We start from the raw sequence: 22,553 nt of genomic DNA on the forward strand, positions 1-22,553 counted from the left end.
GCTCGAGAAGGCACTAACCACAGGGTTTTGTTTTGTGTCGCCAGGTGGGCAATATAGGTCAAACATGACATGTACTCTTGACATGCTCTGAGACTAAGTAATGGGAGTGGTTTTAAGCTTATGGCGCAGCAAGAAATTATATGTATGGCACAAATGTATCACATGTAATCAATGCTTATTTGCATATTGTAATCAATAAAGTAGTTCCCGGACTTCGGTTCGGGGCAGTCCCACCCCAAGAAAGCCTCTGTGTCAGGAGTCTTCTTTAGTGTCAGCTTGTGGGATCTGCCCCACGTATGGGGGGATAGCAAAAGTGCAATCCCCTCAGGTGGTGACCCCGACGTGATTCGACCCGCAAGTCGAGTGTATGTCCTGTTGCAACTCTCAGGGCCGGTCGTCGCAGAACGAAGTACCCTCCTAGACGTATATGTCCTGTTGCAACTCTCAGGGCCGGTCGTCGCAGAACGAAGCACCCTCCTAGACGTGTATGTCCTGTTGCAACTCTCAGGGCCGGTCGTCGCAGAACGAAGCACCCTCCTAGACGTATATGTCCTGTTGCAACTCTCAGGGCCGGTCGTCGCAGAACGAAGTACCCTCCTAGACATCTCTTGGTACCCTCATACTTCACTCGGCAGGACGCCTACTGCAATTCAGGGCCGGTCGTCGTGGAACGAAGTACCCTCCTAAAACTCGTGAGTATGGGGGCAGAATTCTCTAAGCCTCAGGTTGCGCACCTCCACGAACTTAGGGAATTGACCAAGACCCGACTTAATGGTGGGAAAAATCTGGCCGTTCCCACCAAGTCAGACCTGATCAGTCTGCTAAAATATATTTATCAACAATGCCCAGCCTACCCCGAGGAAGGGTCACTTAAAGAATCTGTATGGATTAAATTAGGAACATATTTTCATGAGTCCCCTAGGGCTCCGCCGAAAATATTGATCACTTGGCGGATTGTCATGGAATATTTAAAAATACACAAGAATACCATGGTCGGGGCTTCAGACCCCCCGCCGCCATATCAATCTGGCATTCAGAACCCTCCCCAGATAGAACCTGTAACGGTGGCACAAGTAGAAGCCACGGCCCCGGCTCAGACCGCTCCGAAAACATCAGAAACACCTGCCGGCGCTATTGCTCAAGCGCTGGCTAGAGCTAAACTTTCGGGCGATTTAGAATTAGATGAATATGAAATGTGCTACCCAGTAGAATTTGACACAAATGGGGCTCCATATATCGAACCAGTCCCTATGAAGTTAATTAGGGATATTAAGCAAGCTGTCAATACGTATGGCATTCAAAACTCTTATGTCATAGGGTTAATAAGTAATCTAGCCAACTCCTTTTACATGTTGCCATCCGATTGGAAAAATTTGTGTCGCATGATTTTGACAAGTTCACAGTTTGTGGTATGGGAATCAGAGTATAAGAGGGAAGCAGAAGCCATCGTTAGAAGAATCGGGGGAAACTTGCAATTGGAACAATTGATCGGCGAAGGACGTTATGCTTCTCCTAATATCCAAAAGAACATGTCACGCGCTGCATTTGCTCATTCTAGTTTAGCAGCGCAAAATGCTTTTTCAAAGATAGACGACCCAGGCTCTTCTGCCGCAGGGTCGTTCGCAAAAATTTATCAAGGGTCCAGTCAGTCCTATGGAGATTTCATTGATCAGTTGCAGAAGGCAGTTTTTAGAGAGATCCGGAATCCCATAGCACAAAAGGAACTTATAAAAAAACTAGCTTATGAAAATGCCAATGAAGATTGCAGACGTATCATTCAGCCTCTCCTCAGCAAGCCTGATGCCGAACTGGCAGATTACATCCAAGCATGCCGAATCGTCGGCACCAATGTCCACAACATGGAAACTTTAGCAATGGCATTGCAAAACATCAAAGGGGAGACGTCTAAGAATGGAAACTGTTTTAACTGTGGCAAGCCCGGTCATTTTCGAGCACAGTGTCGAGCCCCTGGGGGCGGCGCACATCAGTCAAATTCAAATCAAAACAAGCCGAAAACTGTGTGCCCCCGTTGTAAAAAGGGCTATCACTGGGCTTCCCTGTGTCGTGTGAATCCCCCTCCCCAATTTGCCAACAATAACAACCAGAACCAGGGAAACTAGTGGGGGGGCACTCAGCCAGCCCTCTCCCCAAGGCTGATTCTTTGGCTACATTTAACTTAAAAGAAACCTTTATAACATCTATGCATGCTGTTGCTGCCGAAACTGTTTCTATGCAAATACCTGGTCTTACATATTTTCTTCCTCTTACTTTACCTGATGTTTCTATGCCGACAAAAGTCCCCTTGCTTTGCTATCCGGCTAGAGACCTCATCTCCCGCGGCGTTTTCGCTTCCCCTTTCTTGGTTGACTCCGATGATTTTTCTTCTCTGGCTCTAATTTGCATTGTTGACGCTCCTTTAGTCATCTACAAGGAAGACCTGGCTGCAATTGTGATGCCGGTGGCCCTGGAGTTCGATCCCCTCGCTTATGAGGACATGGAGCCGATTGTTCCCCCCAACCCCTCTCTTAACAATTACCGAAAGCACTTTCTTGACCACCAATTGCTTGCTTTCACTTCCACTATTCATTCGGATAAGCCTTTTGTTACCTTTGTGTTAAATAATCGTTCTTTTTCAGGCATAATAGACACCGGAGCAGATATTTCAGTAATTAGAACCTCTGAGTGGCCTGCTGACTGGCCCACCACCTCTTCCCCTGCCGTCCGAGGCGTCGGAGGCATCCAAACGGCCCGAATTAGCACCTTGCCTCTGTTAGTCACTTCCTCTCACACCGACAAACAGGCACGTATTCGCCCTGTCGTCCTTCCCCTGCAAGTTAATCTTTGGGGTCGGGATCTTTTATCCCAAATTGGGGCCACATTAACCTTTTAGGAATGGCAAAAACTGCCCCCACCCCTCTATCCCTCACTCTTTTAGACCCCACTCCTGTTTGGGTGGATCAATGGCCCCTAACAAAAGAAAAATTGGAAGCATTACAACAGCTAGTCAATAAGGAGTTTCAATTGGGCCATCTGGTTGCATCTACTAGTCCTTACAACTCACCTGTTTTTGTGATAAAAAAGAAATCTGGAAATTGGAGATTTTTACAGGATTTGCGTTCCATAAACAGACTGATTGCTCCTATGGGACCCTTCCAACTGGGACTTCCCAACCCAAATTTAATCCCAAAAAATTTTTCTTTAATTATCATGGATCTAAAGGATGCGTTTTTTTCCATCCCTTTGGATCCCAAAGATCGCCAATTGTTTGCCTTTACCATACCAGTGTTTAATAATGCATACCCATCTGAGCGTTTTGAATGGACAGTTTTGCCTCAAGGAATGATAAACAGTCCTACAATGTGCCAATATTTTATTTCCTTTTTGTTGAAGCCATTTCGTGTGAAGTATCCCACCTTTTTATTTTATCATTACATGGATGATATTTTAATTGCCTCTTCTGCTTGTTTTGAGATTGTGTCCACTGTGGCCGCTGAGCTTAGAGACCACATGGCTAACAATGGACTGACAGTGGCACCCGAAAAAATTCAAACAAAAGAACCATTTTTGTATCTGGGCCATAAGGTCATAGCCTCCAATTCCTCTCCAATACTGCCCCAATTAACACTTCCCAATCCTGCTACCCTTGTTCAGATGCAGCAATTTTTGGGAACCCTTAATTGGGCACGACCATATATGGGCTTAACCACCTCACAATTGGCACCTCTTTTTTCAGCCTTGCAAGGTCACAAATCTCCCGGTGACAAGATTTTTCTAACATCTGAACACCTGGAAATTCTCAAATTAATCACTCAAATGTTGTCTGTCAAATGGGTTGATCGTGTCTTGCCTGATGTTCCTTTGTCTCTTATAATTCTAAACACCCTTCTTCTACCCACGCTGGTTGTGGTCCAAATTGCATCGCCTTTGATGATTGTCGAATGGATGCATTTGCCCCACACTCCACGCAAAACTATCACCTCTCGTTTTTCCCTGTATGCTTTTCTGTTGTTCAAAGGACGTGCTCGATGCCGCCAACTAACAGGCACTGAGCCAGTCGCTCTTTTTGTCCCCCTGCGACTCCCTCTGTGGGAACAGGTGTACAGGGAATCCGAAGAACTCCAAGCTGCTCTAGCCCAGTGGCCAGGACAGGTTAAGTATCATTTCCCTGCTGACCCCCGTCTGACTCTTGTCCAAACTGTCCCAGTGAAATGGCAATCTCCATGTGTGTCTTTTCCTATTCCTTCTGCCCCCACAGTCTTTGCAGATGGAAGCGCCCACACAGGCGTTTGTGCTTTCTTACAGGATGGTGTTTGGCAAACCCATCGCACTCATGGCCACAAGTCTGCCCAGAGGGCTGAAATGGCCGCTTCTGTATTGGCCTTTTCTATGTTTAAGGATTCTGCCTTTAACTTAATTGTTGACTCTTTGTATGTTGCTCATGTTGTTAGTAATATCTTTCAGTCCTATCTTTCACCTTCATTAGACTCATCTCTAATGGCTCTTTTTTGTCAACTACAAGACTTAATCCATGCCCGTGTCCACCCTTTTTTTTATCGCCCACATCCGAAGTCACCAGCCCTTTCCAGGCATGCTGACAGAAGGTAACGCAAAGGCGGATGCGGCAGCAAAGGAGCCTTTAACAAAGGAACCTTTGAGTGAAGAGCCTCATCAATTTTTTCCCGTGACTCCGCTCACGGCCTGGGAAAGTCATAGTTACTTTCACCAAAATAAAAAAGCCCTCATGAAACAGTTTTCATTGACATCGGCCGAGGCTTCGGCCATCATCCAGCAATGTGCCACCTGCAGTTTACAAGCACATGCTATACCAATGGGAGTCAACCCACGTGGGTTGGCCACTTGTTCCCTATGGCAAATGGATGTCACTCAATATCCCCCTTTTTCCCCGTGGAAGTTTTTACATGTTTCAATTGATACTTTTTCAAATTTTATTATGGCCTCCCCCCAAAGGGGCGAGGCTACGAAGCACGTAATTAATCATTGTCTCCGTACATTTGCAGTGATGGGATGCCCCAAAGAGTTAAAAACGGATAACGGCTCAGCGTATAGCAGCGCGCCGTTTTCCTCTTTTTGTCAGAAATGGGGAATTGCCCACAAGTTTGGGATTCCTTGGAATTCTACCGGTCAAGCGATCGTTGAACGTGCTAATCAGACCCTAAAAAACATGCTAAAACGATTCGAACAGGAGAAAAGAACTCCTGGCCTCCCCTCACTGCAAGATACCTTAAATCGAGCACTCTATTCTCTCAATTTCCTGAACCTCACAGGCACTCCACCTTTGTCGGCAGCGCAACGCCACTTTGCCACGCCAGAGTCACCGACAATCAAAAATTTGCGCCCTCCAGTGTATTATCGCGAGTTGCCTGATCCTACTTGGAAAGGTCCGGCTGATCTCATCACCTGGGGGCGAGGCTACGCAGCAATCCAACTGCCTGATCGAGTACTGTGGGTGCCAGGGAAGCAAGTAAGACCCTATCTTTGCAAACCTGCGGGCCCACCCATTGCATCGGAGCCTGATCCTCCCTCACATCATGATGCCTGAATCCACTCCTGACCTCGGAGGGGAACCAGACCCCTTGTCTTTTCCACCACTTCCCGAATATGGACCTCCGGATAGCCCCCCGACCTACCAGGAAAACGGTCGGGGGTCCTCCGAAGACTCCCCTCCTCCCTATAAGGATCCGCCGCGATGTCCCTTCATTCGAGGTGGTCTAACATTTACCGATTTGCTAACTGCGCGAATGTCCTGCTCGCATTTTGTATATCATTTTGTAATATTGACACTGTTTATGATATGTATTTTCTTGGCTATGTGGGTGGCTTTTGCAGAGGGTGACAAGGCTAACAATACCTATCAAGAAAATCGAAACTGGAACCAGACTCCAACTCCTTCGCACAGAGTGCGCAGGGAGGTGGATGCCAGTTGTGACCGATGCATCGTTCAGGTTAAACAAGGTCTGTCAACTGTTCTCACCCTGATTCATTCTAATATTGTACCAACTCCCTGTCCCCAGAAATCTTATTGTATTTTTAACAAAACTCAATATGTGACCTGCACCAAAGGATTGTCATTCACGTGTCATAACCCGGCCCTGCCCACACGGTATAACATCTCCATTTGGGCAGGCATTGGGATTGTCAAGGGACCGCCTCAAGCAGCTCGGTTATGGTACGTGAATCACACAGTGGTCACTAAAGCCGAAAATTGGGCTATAACCTTTGATGTCTGCGGTGCCATGTCGAAAAAATCCTTCCGTGGCTGTGGGCATCGACCTGCTGGTTATAACAACGATCACAAGTACTTGTGCACTAGATCTCCACCCCTAGAGCCTTCTTCATTTCCACAACCCTGCATCGCTTGGGAGGCCTACCAAAAAACAGTTTGGCGGGCAATTTGTTTGCACACGAATGGGGGCTACAGGGGCTGCTATAATCCCCTTAATGTTAAACAGCGCCTTGTTCGTTCCTTTGTCCGACAACCAAATAGCAACAAGGTAACTATAGAATTAGAAAAAAATCATCCTCCCATGGAAACCTATGGCATAGGCATTGATGGATATGGATTAGACCCATTGACACACATCACCATAAAGGTCCAAAACTTGGAAGATGTTCAAAGAATTGAATGGTCCGTTTATGATCATCTAGCTAAATTAGAGACCAAAGCGTCTCCCCTAATATCTGACAAAACACGAAACCTTTTCATGGAATTTGCAGAACAAATAGCCTTTACATTGGGTGTAAAAAATTGTTTTGTTTGTGGAGGTACCAACATGGGGGAACAATGGCCATGGGAGGTTCATGAAGCAGATCCTGAGTATTTGAACAATCAAACAAAATTTGCTAATTTTACCTTTAGAAACCTGGAAGACCCTGTAGTGTGGACTTTAACTACAAATATTGTAGGAACAAATTGCTTTTTCAGGAATGGCTCCATCCCTGTTGGGACACTTCTTTGCCGTGGACAATGGGAAAGGGGCCAGTGGGTCTCCCCCACCAACGAGTCTGCTCCTGTACTATTAAATCATACCTTTTTTAATTATCTCCGCAGGTCCTCTCTCAATTGGACAGCACCGCAAGGCATGTATTGGGTATGCGGTTCCTTTGCATACGAGTACTTGCCTCCAGATTGGTCAGGGGCTTGTGTGTTAGGGTGGATCAAACCTTCCTTTTTCCTCCTTCCCCTGACTGCTAAACAGACCCTGGGTGCCCCGGTGTATGACAATTGGGGTAGAAAAAAGAGGGATGTGCCCTCGGAAGGCTATGCAGGTATACGGGTAGGCAACTGGAAGGACGATGAATGGCCACCCGAAAGAATCATTGCCTACTACGATCCTGCCACTTGGGCTAAGGATGGGTCCTGGGGTTATAGGACCCCCATATATATGCTTAATCGCATTATCCGCTTGCAGGCTGTGCTTGAGTTAGGCAGCCGACGCATTTCAGCCGCTTTAACCATTCTTGCCACTGCTCAGGACAAGCTGCGCACCGCTGTTTACCAAAATCGCTTGGCCTTGGATTATCTTCTTGCTAAGGAGGGAGGAGTGTGTGGAAAATTTAATTTGACCAACTGTTGTTTAGAAATTGATGAAACTGGAAAGGTAGTTGCAGATTTGACCAAAGAACTCCATAAGCTGGTCCATGTGCCTGTACAAAAATGGACTGGGATCGTGGATGAAGGAGGATTTTTGGGCGGGATTTTTAGGAACTGGAAGCAAGCAGCCTTCATGTTTGGTATAATCTTGTTAGGTCTCCTTTTACTTCCCTGCCTGATTCCCCTTCTTCGAAACCTGATACAAAGCACTGTGGAGGGTATGGTGGACAAGAGGACCATACACCTGGTTAGGTACAAGGCACTGCCAACCATGGATGTACCGGACCCTTTAGCCATAACCCTTAGCAGTGAAGAAGATGATTTTTCCTTTAATTAGAAAAAGACAGGGGAGATGTTGGAGTTGTAGCCCCCTCCTCGCCCCCTCCGTTGCCCTTTCTTTGCCCTTTCTAGAGGAAACGTCTGCGGCAAAGCTCGCTAGCTCGTAACACAAATGGCAAACCGCATGACAGTTAAACAGGATGTTATGTAGAACTAAGCTCGAGAAGGCACTAACCACCGGGTTTTGTTTTGTGTCGCCAGGTGGGCAATATAGGTCAAACATGACATGTACTCTTGACATGCTCTGAGACTAAGTAATGGGAGTGGTTTTAAGCTTATGGCGCAGCAAGAAATGATATGTATGGCACAAATGTATCACATGTAATCAATGCTTATTTGCATATTGTAATCAATAAAGTAGTTCCCGGACTTCGGTTCGGGGCAGTCCCACCCCAAGAAAGCCTCTGTGTCAGGAGTCTTCTTTAGTGTCAGCTTGTGGGATCTGCCCCACGTATGGGGGGATAGCAAAAGTGCAATCCCCTCAGTATCATCTTTCTGATCCACCATCTCTCTCTTTCTGATACTTTTCTATACCTGTCATAAGAAATTGGAGATTAGAATAGCTTCTATTTTCCAACCCCATGAAAGATAATTCCTCATAATCAGTCAGAATAGAGCTGGAAGGGACCTTGGAGGTCTTCTAGTTCAACCTCCTGCTCAAGCAGAAGATCCTATACAATTTGAGACAAGTGGCTATCCAGTCTCTTCTTAAAAACCTCCAACGATGAAGCACCCACAACTTCTAAGGCAAGCTGTTCCACTGGTTAATTGTTCTCACTGTTAGGAAGTTTCTCCTTAATTCCAGGTTGCTTCTCTCCTTGATTAGTTTCCATCCATTGTTTCTTGCCTTGCCTTCTGGTACTTTGGAAAATATGTTGACCCCGTCTTCTTTCCGGCAGCCCCTCAAATACTGGAATACTGCTATCCTATCACCCCTTGTCCTTCTTTTCTCCAGACCAGCCAAACCCAGTTCCTGCAACCGTTCTTCATGTTTTAATCACCAGGCCTTTAATCATCATAGTTGCTCAGGATCAAAAACCCAATAAATTGCACACCAATGGTAAGAAAATTAGACAAGACATTTCACACATTCCTCGGCCCTCTCATGACCAAAATAAATGTAAGAATGGCACATCTCTTCCATGAGCCTTTAGCTATTTTTTTTTGCCTTCCCTTGAAAAACATTTTGGAAACAATTTCTTTCCCATCAAATGGAACGAAGTTGCAGAAGAAATGTAAACCACTACATGAATTAATTCAGCAAAAGTCTGCCTCATATGATCCTATAGCTATCAGATTGCTGTAGTAAAATGCTGGAAGAGGATGGGAGGTGAGGAACTGCTATTTCATTTTTTTTCCAGTAAAATATTTTTAGGATTACTGCTCAAAGAACTATTATGTTACAAGAAAAGGAATCCATACCAATTCCACTTAGATGGGGTAGAGCAGCAAACCAGCAGAACCTGATATGCTTCTAATATGCTATTCAAGATCTTTCCTGAAGAATCTTCATTAATTTTTTATTCTTATCACCCTTGTGGAGCAAACTGAAAAGGGCCCAATGAAATGCCATCTTTGACCATGGATGGGGTGGTACTTCTCTGAACTGAACTCCGTTGCGATTTTTGGGTCTTCTTGGACTCACAGTTCCAGCCCTAGGAGTCTGTGTTCTATGAGCCTGCAGAGGACAGTGCCCATTCCACTGGGAAACCTCTAGGAAAAGGACGAAACCTGCGAGGTGGCGCAGTAGTTAGAGGGCAGTACTGCAGGCCACTTTAGCTGACCGTGTTCAGCAGGTCAGCGGTTCAAATCTCACCGGCTCAAGGTTGACTCAGCCTTCCATCCTTCCGGGGTAGGTAAAATGAGGACCCAGATTGTTGGGGGCAATGTAAATATATATATACATTGCTTACTGGTGTACACCGCTTAGAGAGTGCTTGCACTTAAAGCGGTATATAAGTCTCATAAATAAATAAATAAATAAATATATAAATGGGTTAATCTTATTATGTCCAAAGGTCATATCCTGCTTCCCTGGGGCTGGGGCTGATGACTCTTAGAGTTTGGATGGTGTAGATTTTAGGTCTTTGTCTTCTTAATCTTCTAGCTCCCTGGATTTACATCTGCATCTCTATAGAGCTGGTTTCTGCTTGGGGAAGGGAGACCTGGGGCTATTAAGAAAACTAGGCATGCTTTCCTGCCTCTTTAAGATCCTTTGAGGAAATATATTTTTCTGCCCTTTTAATATTTCCTTCTCTGGGGGACTGACTTCCCACAGAACTTCGTGTAAAGTGACAAAAAAAATAAAATAAAATGATTTTCTCTTCCTGCATTTACAAAACAGAGTTGCTAATGTTCTTTTCTTCTTGGAAATCGCTATTTGCTTGAAAATAAAAACACGAAATTCTAACATTTGAATTTGATGACTAGAACTGTTTATAATTATAGAAATACGATGTGCTAAAGTATGCACTAGTTTAAAGACCTATTCTATGTTATGCTTGTATCTGCTGAAGAAAGTTGGAAGTTACACTTTTCTATAACTTTTTCCCTTTTCCTTTTGCGACCCCAAGTTTGCTTCTTCCTTGTTTCCTTTCCTCTTCCCTTTTTAACTTTCTTCTTTGTATTTCAACTTTTATTTTTTTTAAATAAAGTTTTGTAGAAAAAAAGAGATTTATTTTAATGTTTTCATTTGAGAAACTACAGTCTTGTCTGAATGATATCAATCTGGTTATTTTCATGACGTGGCCATAGCTACTGTGGCCCTCAAACCCCACCCCCTAAAACCACTTCCTGTTCCCCCACTGTGACCCCAGCTTTAAAATAAGTAAGCAAATCAACTTCTCTTTGAGTTTTGCCTTGACTCAAGGCAATGTGGGTAAGAATCCCCATTTCCCTGGTTTACCAAACCCATGTCTCTTTTGAGCTTCTTGACTACTGAACTATATAAAGGGAAGTGGGAAGAATCACTTCAATTCTTTCCCCCTCCTCATTCTTTTACTGTCTTGTTTGAAAACATGAGATATCAAGCAATAGTCAAAATACCCTTACATAAAATTGCATAAAATTCCACTACAAATCAACATGCAATCTCAGATTTGTTAGAGAAGACGTAATTTTTCTTCAGTTACTAGAAGTGACTACTATGACCTGTGCTTCTATAACATATTAAATGTAGTCAGGACATGTATGATAAGGCTGACTCATAATCTTATATATGGTAGCAAGCTGAAAATATTCTCACTTCGTTACTTCCAGTCCATCAATATATTTGAACATTTTTTTCATAGGGAAAAGAGATTCAGTTACATTTAAGAGATGAAAATAAACAAACAAACAAAATACAGCTTCCCTGATGAACAAAAATTAAAATTTATAAAGTTGGCAGTGTTTCATGAAAAGGAGGGTGGGGATGAAATTGGATCCAGTCCAAATGTAAACAATAAACCATGCCTTCAAATCACAGCATACTACTCTAAAACAAACCATAGTTTAGTAGCTAGTTCCATTCATCCATTGCACCTAAAAACTAATACATCACAATATGGTCTAGCATGATGGGTTAACCAAGCTAGAGGATGACATTAGCTGCCTTTTAGCACCTATGAGGATTCTGTGTATTTGATGTTAATGCAGAACAAAATATGCATTATCACACAAGGCATTAAATTTGCTGAATGCTGCACAAGAAGTCCATACTCTCTGGAAGGTGTAAAGTAACAGTAACTTCACTGAAAACATTCTCCACCTCAAGATTTTATAGAAATGATAGTATAATAATGCCATTAGAAGCTATTATTGTGTCACTATTCTACAGATAATATAAAATATTGATTAAATAACTCATTATTACAGGCTGTTCCATTTAATTTTCTTGGTCTGCTTTCCTACGTTGCTCCTTCCCAATCAGTACTAATGCTCTTTCCCAATCAGTAATGTAAATGAGTATAATGTTTAATTAACTTTCATCTCCCAATCGTTTGGAGTGAATGAGTGCTGGAAATATCAAACTCTTTTTCTGTGGTTTAAAGGTGAAAGTTTTTAATAGCAACAGTGCTTATATAAAAATAGCACTGCCCATAAGCATTCTTCCCTGAAAGCAGAGAATAATTTCCCATTTCATTCAAAATCTAGAATTAACTTCATTGGAATATGGGTATATAGTTCAACTGGGCAATCTCACTCCAGAAAGAACCAGAACCATCATTTTCACTTAGTGTGCTTGATAATCATCTAAAACTCAAGGACATTTCTTCCCAGGACATTATTGAGACACCCGGTCCTCTATTTCAAGCTTTACGCTGATGGAGTACGTTCAGGTGCTTCCTTTATAGCTCTCCAATAGCCACAAATTTTGGCTGCATTCACACAATACACTAGATACTACTTTTTATGCACAAAGACCTTGATTTGGTTCTAGCAGTTACTATGCAATCTGTTCTACACAGCTATTAGTTACTTTTGAACCACAAGTAACTACTACCCCTATTTTTAAAACATAAAAACAGAGTGATGCTTGGTTGGAATCTTTTTTTGATGATTTTCAAGTTTTTTCCCCCATTTACCAAAATATAAGTACCAAGTTCATACAAGTGCAGGAGCAAATAGGAAATGTTGCAGTTTCATAAACCATGAGGCTCTGTTTTCCTATTTGCTCCTGATTCTTTATTCGTTCCAATAAAATATAGTATTTTTAAAAATCAAGAGTTGGCAGTTCTCAATGGAGCGCAAAACACAGGTGTTTTGATTCAGAACATATGAGAGGTACCAACTGAATACATCTACCATGTCCCTAACATCTCATCCTGCAATCCATGGCATATATACAGGTAATAATAATAATAATAATAATAATAATTATTATTATTATTATTATTATTATTATTATTAGTAGTAGTAGTAGTAGTAGTTGGAAGGGACCTTGGAAGTCTTCTAGTCCAACTCCCTGCTCAGGCAGGAAACCCTAGACCATTTCAGACAAATGGCTGTCCAGTCTCTTCTTAAAAACTTCTAGTGTTGGAGCATTCACAGCTTCTGGAGGCAGGTTGTTCCACTGATTAATTGTTCTGACTGTCAGGAAATTTCTCCTTAGTTCTAGGTTGCTTCTCTCTTTGGTCAGTTTCCATCCATTGCTTCTTATCTTGCCTTCAGGTGCTTTGGAGAATAGCTTGACTCCCTCTTCTTTGTGACAGCCCCTGAGATATTGGAACACTGCTATCATGTCCCCCCTCGTCCTTCTCTTCATTAAACTAGACATACCCAATCCTTGACTTGTGACCGTAATTGAGCTTGCAAATTCAGTCAGATGTCATGGCAGTCATAAAGTAGGTCTCCATGTGACCGCACCCAATTTTACAAGCTTTTTTGCAGCAGTTGTTAAGTGAACATGGCAATGATTAAAGTGAATGCTGTGATCATTATCTGAAGCCATTGTTTCTTATGGTTTATTTATTTATTTTTTTGCCAGAAACCGGAAGTAAACTACAAAAATGTCATAAATTATGATCCTGTGACAGCAGAACATTCCAAATGACCATAAATGAGGGCTAGTTTCTGAGTGCCTAAAAATGCAGTCACGTGACTGTGGGGGGGGGGGCAGATGTCAGCAAGGGTGTTAGTCAGTTAGTAAAACAATTAATCACATCAACTGCATTTTTCTTTTTTTCTTTTTCTTTTTTGAGAATTGAACATTGTACCAAAATTGCAGCAAATGGAGGTACAATCTGGTCACTGTAAAAATTCTGTGGCAAATCTTTTCCTTGGGTTTACTTTGTTGAATACACCCAGCTCAGTTCTAACATTTTTCAAGCTTACCAATACAAAAAAGTAGAAGGGGGGGTGAAATCTAAATAAATTTCCAAATTAGCATACAGGGGGTTTGAAATTATTTTTCCTTTCACCCCATGAAAATATGCTTATTATCTTTGAGGGGTGCACCTATTTCTCATAAGTAGACCAGTTTATAGGTCATATTAAAGATCTCTATCATCTATCTTTCTTTCTATCTTCTACATACAACAATTTTTCTTTCTTATTCCCAGAGATTTGTCTGTTCATTTCATGACTGACAGGTAAGGCTCATTCACATGAAGTGAGCATTCTGAGATGAGCCAGTTCATAGACCATTCCTTTCTATGTACTTGCATTCTGTTTGAGATTTTTGACATAAATCCTCTATGGCTAATACTTTAAAAATGCTAAGTTGTTTACACTTTGATTTTTGATCAAAGCTTTCACATGAATTCTCTAAAATATGCAGCATATTTATACTTTGGGTTATTAAATAAATTACTAAAATACTAATAACTTTGCTTATCATGTTTAGGTTTTCTTATTACTATGTTCTTCCCCTTAAATTAACTTTATGCATGTATATTTGGACCAGCAAATTTATTTAGGTTTAAGTGGGAAAGAAATAATTTTAAAAAGATTTTGAAAAATGCAATTGAACAGCTTTAAACAGCAGCTTTTATCCTGCCTACTTCAACATAGTTTCCTCAGGAAACTAGAACATCAGCCTTGCCTATTATTTTTCTATTTGTCCAATTATATTGAACAAGACAAAGAATTATTTGCTAGATATTGGTTGACCAATGAACATTCAAATTTAATGCATTTCTGAGAGATAAAAGCCCATAATTGCTATAGGCTATTAGTGGACCTTTTATAATTTTCAAACTTTGCAACTTCTAAGAAGACTAAAAAGCACATATATACTACATTTCTTAATCGAATTAGACAAGCTCAAAAATTCTAGTAGGTATCTTTGCTCCTGCCAAAATACATAAGTCTTCTCTGAATTACTGTATTATTTCATAATTGTTTACAATATTACTTTCCTATTTTAAAATAAAATGTGCATCCTGTGCTATTTTATATAATTTATTTTAGCTATTTTGCATAGATTTATTTTTAAACATTACATAAAATAAAGAATGCCTTTAACAGGGCAAGGTTAATATTTTTAAAAGTTAAGAACAAAATAAACCTCTGCTTTGGAGAATAAAGCCTGTAGCTACATACACATCACATGTCAGACTAACAGTTTTGTTAAAAGGAGACAAGATATGTTAAATAAAACAAATAAGAAACAACCTCTATATTACGCATTTTTCTTGTCCTATCTTTCAAAGAACTGCATTTTAAAAATCAGCCCAAAATAAAAGATTTGGGGACCAGGAGAATGTAATATGTAAATATAGGGGGACAGTGTCCCATTAGATCAATTTTATATTATTTCTTTCCGCAATTTCCTAACTGCAGGATAAGTTCACTCAATTATTTATCTACACACACACACACACACACACACACACACAACACACACACACACACAACACACACACACACACACACAAAAGTAGTAGATATTGTCATAAGAATCAAGGAAACTAAACAAAGGAGGCAGTTAACACAAATCTAATACATGCAACAGAAGTACCCTACATTACTTTACAATGATCAAAGAACACCTTCGAAAATACATTTTACAGTTACAGCTGCTAGAGGAACAATATTAACTTACCGGAGCAAATATCACCATACACATTTACAAACAGTTTTACAATCCAACTTCCTTCATCTGAAAGGAGAAAAGGATTGGCTCATGCTAAAAATAAAAGCACCCCAAAAGCTCCTCAATACAGTGTCGCTCCTTGTCACCGATTTTATGAAGCAGCTAGAAGGAGGGTAAGAAGCATCAGTGCTCTGAGAAAGATTGGTGATATACCAATCAGGCAACAGCCACAGTCTTATTTGCTGGGGAGAGGTGATGGTGGAGTGGTGGGGGAGAGAATTGGTCTCACATTATTAGACAATAACTACACGTAGTCTGTGGACAGGAATTGAATACTTTCCTGCTTCGGGAGAAAATACTGACTGCTTTTCTCGTATGGACTTAGCTGCTGCCAGTAAAGTCGCAGAAGAGAAAGACAAGACTGATCACTCTGGGAATGCACTAACTTTGATCTGTGGAACACACTGTTTGTTCATATTATCTGTCTTTGATTTATGGAACACACAAAGTCTCCTGCACTTCTGTTAAGTCTGAAGCAGCATTCGCTCACATCCTTCTGCTGAACCCCTGGGGAGAATGTGGAGGGCCAGCAGGAGAAAACTGCATGGTCTTCATGGGATCAGAAGCTCAAAGGAAACTCTTGTCCTCAAGAAGCCATAGCAGGGTGGCCAAAACTAAAGATACACCAGATAAAATGTGGGCACTATGTAGAATCCATAGTATAGATTTTCTTCGTTCTTGACTGGTTTTCTTTCTTTCCTGGCTCATCTCATTGGAAGAAGGATATAATAGAACTGGAAAAAGTGCAGAAGATGGCAAGCAAAATGATTGGGTGGGGGGTTCATATCCATTAAATACATTCTAACACTTTAGAGTAGAAAACAAAGGTGATCACCAGAACTCAGTTCCTATTGGAAAAGTAGAGACATAAAATAAGCTGTGTGGAAGAAGATTTAGGAATAAAGAAAGCACTTCTTCCACAATAAATATTTTGTGTGGAATTCATTATCAGCAGATCAGTGGTGGGATTCAGCCGGTTTGCAGCACTTTGGCAGATGATATCACTTTGACAAACCCTCTTTCTATCATTAATAGGCCATGTTTTACTTACCTATTGTCCATCTTTTATCTGAACAGGGATAATCTCTCTAACGTTCCAAAAAGGAATGCTATTTTCTGGATGCTCTATAGAGCTTAATTTCATTATGTTTTGATGATGATGGTTTCTATATTAGAAGTTATATTCTCCCCTCTTGATCCAGCTCCTTCAATGAAACAGGCATGGTTTGGGCACTTAATTTCGTACTGTGCAAAAGTGTAACTAATTTTTGTCTGAAATAGTATAGGTTCTCCTGCTTGAGCAGGGGACTGGACTAGAAGACCTCCAAGGTCCCTTCCAGATTCTATTCTATTCTATTCTATTCTATTCTATTCTATTCTATTCTATTCTATTCTATTCTATTCTACTCTACTCTACTCTACTCTACTCTACTCTAGTCTACACACCCATAAATATATGCTTTGAAGAGAAGAAAAGTTGGAATAGACAAAAGACTGAGATTTGCAGGAACCAAATTAGGAAGATAACACCTGTAAAATTGTGACTTTCAAGTGTGTTGTAGTTCTGACTGCAAAGAAGAAGCATATTTTTTAAAATAATTGTTTATCCCTGGGCATGGGTATAGATGCCAGCACCAGGAAAAATTCATAATTTTAATTATGTTTTACTGTACTTATGTACAGTATTTTACACTATTCCTATGATTTCCTAGTCTGCAATGTGGACCTATGGAGAAAGTTAATGTGAGTTTTAAGTGCTATATTAAGTAATCAGTCCCTTTCAAAGTTTCAGTCCCTTGAAAAGCAATGTTTACATGCTTATCATGGTTTCATGCCAAACCAGAAAATTATATTATTTCATGAAGGTGGCCTAGTTTCCTATCCAGGAAATTTCTGTGCACAATTTAAAGTGCTGGTTTTAACCTGTATGGCTTGATTCCATAATACCTTCAAGACCATTTCCTTCATCACATTCAATCAATGTGCAGATGCCCTTTATAAATGGGGCAAAATACTGAATTGTGACTGTGGGGCTGAAAAACAATCCATAGTGACAGGGTGTCAAAAAAGAAGCTATAATGGAGATTTTGCTGATTTCCTGGCTGTGACAAATGAAGTAAGAAATTATATTTGCAACTTAGTTATACATTTGTAATCTTCCTGTTAAGTATATTCTGTTTTGTGTTTTACCCTTGTGTTCGTTTTACTGGAATATAGTGGTACCTGGGTACCCATCAGTAATTCATTCTGGAAGATGCAACGAATACTAAAACCAACAAGTACTGAGAAAAATCACATGATTTACCATGTGACCTGCCATTTTGGCCCGAAGAAATAGTGAGTCATGAGGCAGCCGACATCAGCAAATTTTTCCTTTTTTCCTATTGGGAAAAAGATGAGTGTTGGGACAAGATTTCTGCTTCAAAACACGTTAAATGCCGAATTCAATGAGTTTTGAAGTAGAGGAGTGCCAAGATATGAATGCATGATATGAATGTGCCCTGCAATAAATAAAATAAGTAAATAAATCCACAATCAGCTCATCTGAAACAAGCTACAGGCAGTCCTGGACTTACAACCACCATTGAGCCCAACCTTTCTGTTGTTAAGTGAGACATTTGTTAAGTCACATTTTGTGACATTTCTTACCACAGTGGTTAAGTGAATCACTGCAGCTGATAAGTTAGTACTATGGTTGTCAAAAGGTGATCCTATGACCTTGGGACACAGCAACGGTCATCAGTATGAACCAGTTGCCAAGCATCTGAATTTTGATCACATGAGCATGGGACTGCTACAAAGGTTGAAAGTGTGAAAAATGGTCATAAGTCACTTTTTTCAATGTCATTGTAACTTTGAATGGTCACTAAACAAACTGTTATAAGTAGAGGACTAACTGTATATGAGAAAAAATATTGATGGTCCCCCACTCTAGCAAAATGGGGGTGGACAAGGCTAGGAAGAGATCCGTCTCCATGTTGGCCCTTTTTTTATGGAATAGGCTTCCATAGAAAGTTTGCCTTGCCCATCCCTGCTGGCTTTCCAGAATTTGGTGAAAATGGAGCTGTTCTGGAATGCTTTTAATTAAGTAATATAAAAAAAATGGAATTGCTAATTGTTACTGGCATACTTGTGATTTTAATGGAATTTTAAATGGCTTTTCTATTTTAACTTATATTAACATATTGACTTTATTTCTGTAAACCACCAAGTGTTTTAAGATTATGGCATCTAAAAATCTAATACATATTTTGAAAATCTGTATGACTTTACTGAATCAAAAACAGTTCAATGCACTCTTTTCCCTCTTCACCCCACTAAATAAATCCAGAGGATTTGATTGTAGAGAAACAGATGATTTTTTTAATGAAAGCATATATTTCCCAGTCTTATTTTATATCAAAGCCAAAGGAATCCAAGCACAATCTCAAAATAAACTTAATAAATGCCATGCTTTAAAAAATGAATCAGATGACTGAAGCCCCAGGGAGGCTGTATCTAATATTGTTGAACGACCACACTAAGAACAATGGTTTGCTTTTGCCACATCTAGGCTTCAGCGAGAGAATTAAAAGTCTGAAGTAGAGGGAGGGCAGCTCCCAAATCACAATCAGTTGCATCATATCTTGGTGACCAAAATGGTGACCAAACCACCAGAGGGAAGGATGAGAAACAATGGTTGGAAGCTGATCAAAGAGAGAAGCAACCTGGAATTAAGGAGAAACCTCTTAACAGTGAGGACAATCAACCAGTGCCTCCAGAAATTGTGAGTGTTCCATCACCGGAGATTTTTAAGAATAGACTAGGCATTCACCTGTCTGAGATGGTATAGGTTCTCCTGCTTGAGCAGGGTGCTGGACTAGAAGACCTCCAGCTATATTCTATTCTATTCTATTCTATTCTATTCTATTCTATTCTATTCTATTCTATTCTATTCTATTCTATTCTAAAATGAATGACATTCAATTGCTGGAAAAAGAAAAATTTCTATTGTTCCTGTAGCTACACTGCACTGTCAGTGAACTTTCTGTTGTCTGGGTAAAAAGAAGTAAGCTGTATTCAGAATTTGAAAACAAAAACTTATCAAACAAAGAGTGTGGTTGAGTCTTTTCCCCAGTGGAAGACATAACATTGAACAAGATTGGGTATAAATGTTAGATCTTTCTTTCATATAAATCTGATTTCACTGGAAGAGGGACCAATATTTTGAAGCTATTTGAGAGACCTGAAAATATGGCTTTTCACAATCTCAGCCCTACAACATAGCACAAGGAGAGACAGGAAAGCCAAGTTTAAGCACGTTTGTGAATTGTCCAGTTGGGTTTCTTGTAAGCAGAGTGATCTTGGTTCCCATGTATTTCCACTATAGGTAATATTGGGGCCTCACAGAATTGTTTCCTCATCTCTAACACTGTCAGGGGACTGTTAAGTAAGAACTGGTACTAAAAGATTTGGCTTTATCAGCTCTCTTAGAAGCCCTTAATCTAATTTCCATATATACACTGAAATGATTTGCAGGTGCAGCCTACATTTGATTAATAAGTTCATAGTTACAATAAGAACAATTATATTTGGAAGATTATTTAGCTCTTCAGAGGTAGAAGAGCCAAGGAATATCTCCTCCTAATTATTCTTGGAATAAATTTCCAATTTTGGGGGGTTGAGGAGAGCATGTCTCATCAACTGTAAAATAGAAATAACAATTTATATGGATTGTACTAGAAAGAAAAGCTAATTTTCATTCTAAGAAGCTAACAGTTTCTTTAACTAAGTGAAATATAGAAGCACAGAAAGAATTTCAGACAATGTTCCATGTAGATCTCAAAAAGATTATGCTCCCATGCAAATTTGTGTGTTTGTGTTTGCGTGCCTTCAAGTCAGTTTTTGACTCCTGGTGACTGCATGGAGAAGCGCCTGCCATTTTCTTTTTCAGAAGTGGTTTTCCATTGCCTCTTTCCTAGGCGTGGCCAAGATCACCCAGCTAGCTTTGTGCCTAAAGCAGGACTAGAACTCCCAGTCTCCCAGTTTCTAGCCTGGTGCCTTAACCACTAGAATAAACTAGTGGTTAAGGCACCAGCAAAATTTTAACATGCAAGTCTAAGCAATCTGCACATTCAACAAGAAGATGGAGAAATAAGGAGGAAAAAAAGACTTACCATTACCAAAAAAAATCCCACTGTAACAGTTTAAGGAATGATTCCCCTATTTTTAATTTATGTATTGTTAATTTATTTATCAAATTCATTTGCTGACCATCTCAACAGATCACGCAACTCTGTTCCTATTGTTCTTTCTAACTCAGTTTTATCCTTTCAGAAATTTGGCTTCAAAGTCCATAAAAGAGTTTACTCTGACTCTATAACTGTCAGAACCCATTTCTATTTCATTTCTATCTATCTCCTCTGATCTAAAAATAAATCTCACTTTTCCCTGGGTTCTGCCATACTCCCAAGGGGGAGGGGGGATATGCCTGCAGGGTTACTGCTTTTGCTTCCTCTATTCGCTACAATGAAACCTTTTGCTTTGTTTATTGCCTCTGTGTCTGCTGCTTGCTACAATGTAACAATTTGTTTCCTGTACTGTATCTCTCTCTGAACTTTCTTCTCCCTAATCTGTCAGCTAGGAAAAAGAGGGGGGGGGGGGGAAGAAATACAACCTCCGGAACCTGGCTTATTTCTCCTGTCTCAAAAGGAGGTGCGAAGAGCTGCTTGAACATCGTGCTACAACTGGACCCAGACTGATGTTATCTCCCCTTTCCCATGATGGTCTGAACTGTCCAGATGAACTGTGGGGTGGAGTTTGCTTGGGGATACTATAAAGTATCAATCTGTAAAGGAATCCCTCAGATCCTGTCTATTGTGCCTGCTATCAACTGCTCTTAATAAAGTTCCTGTTGGAAGAAATTGTTTCCAAGAGATGTGGGATTGAAGTGGGTCCTTACATTAACATTAGAGCAATAATATATTTGTTTCAAAGCACGCTGAAAAGATAGCTTTATGATCAGTTAACTAGACAGCCTTCCAACAAACTAATTTTGTTTTCTCCAACTTTACTTGCATTTAAGGGTTCAAATCCACCATCATGTAAAGAACTGATATTAAAGCCATAGCATACTGTACATTCCAAAATGTATTTCCTTAATTTCAAGTGCAGTTCATTTATAAGCACAACGAAGAGGTAGAAAGTCTTGTCCATGGTCACATATCTTTTATAGTGTTTTATATTACAAAATCCCAAAGCATTGTTAGTCAATAGTTCAAAACCAAGGAAATAAAAGAGTCAAGTATGTTTGCAAATATTCCTAGAAAGTGTGGCTAGTTTCTGGAAATGTTGCATGCATTGATTTAAATTATAGAATGTAGGAAGAAGAGAAGTTTTATTTGTCCAATCCAGATTAATCTACAGATTATTCTACTAAAATTCTAAAATAGGAACTAGACAGCTCTAGCTATAATTTTCAATCACTTTCAATGACTGCTGTGATCATACAATGACGTACCAGTGGAACACTTAATTATTTAACTGATATCTGCCTGGGTTAATGTATGCTCTTCTTCAAAAAGAAAAGATCTGCTATGAATCCACACAATAGATCTCTCTGAACATAATGGGATTTTAAAATAACCATGAATAAAGCAGCACCAGGAACCTTTGATTTGTTCATCAAATTTGTAAGAACAAAGTAGTGATCTTGTTCCAGTTTCAATTATCCCCCTCCCACTCCAGTTGAATGGCTGTCTTTGAACACCTTACAGAAACTTCAATTCTGGACACAGCTGGAAGCTTGTTACATGGGATAGGGATATAACATACATGAAGAAGCATCATAAAAGGCTAAGGGCTTTTCTGAGGTTGACAGCCGCATCTCAGCAGTAGAAAATAAAGCATCTCGGCATGACAAAGTAGCAACGATGGTGCATTGGAAGATATGCAAAAAATATCATTTGCCTGTAAGCAAAAACTGGTGGGATCATAAAATAGAGAAAGTCATAGAAAATGATAAAATTAAACTGCTCTGGGACTTTA

At 40.4% G+C, this 22,553-nt stretch overlaps 1 protein-coding gene across 2 annotated transcripts in view; it reads right to left on the reverse strand.

Annotated features, from left to right (window-relative positions):
- Positions 1 to 22,553, reverse strand: part of SYNPR (synaptoporin) — a 182,929-nt gene that overhangs the window by 49,778 nt on the left and 110,598 nt on the right. Inside the window, exon 1 of one of the 2 annotated variants that reach the window (XM_039326652.1) lies at positions 15,477 to 15,620. The exons of the other annotated variant lie outside the window; for it this stretch is intronic. Within the exon in view, the coding sequence (XP_039182586.1) occupies positions 15,477 to 15,500 (24 nt within the window). The 5' untranslated portion in view covers positions 15,501 to 15,620. Of the gene's footprint in view, positions 1 to 15,476; positions 15,621 to 22,553 lie in introns of those variants that run through there. 2 annotated transcript variants of the gene reach the window in all.

Source organism: Crotalus tigris, unplaced genomic scaffold (assembly GCF_016545835.1).
Source record: "Crotalus tigris isolate CLP2741 ecotype Arizona unplaced genomic scaffold, ASM1654583v1 scf7180000024342.5246164, whole genome shotgun sequence".
NCBI classification, from domain to species: domain Eukaryota; kingdom Metazoa; phylum Chordata; class Lepidosauria; order Squamata; family Viperidae; genus Crotalus; species Crotalus tigris.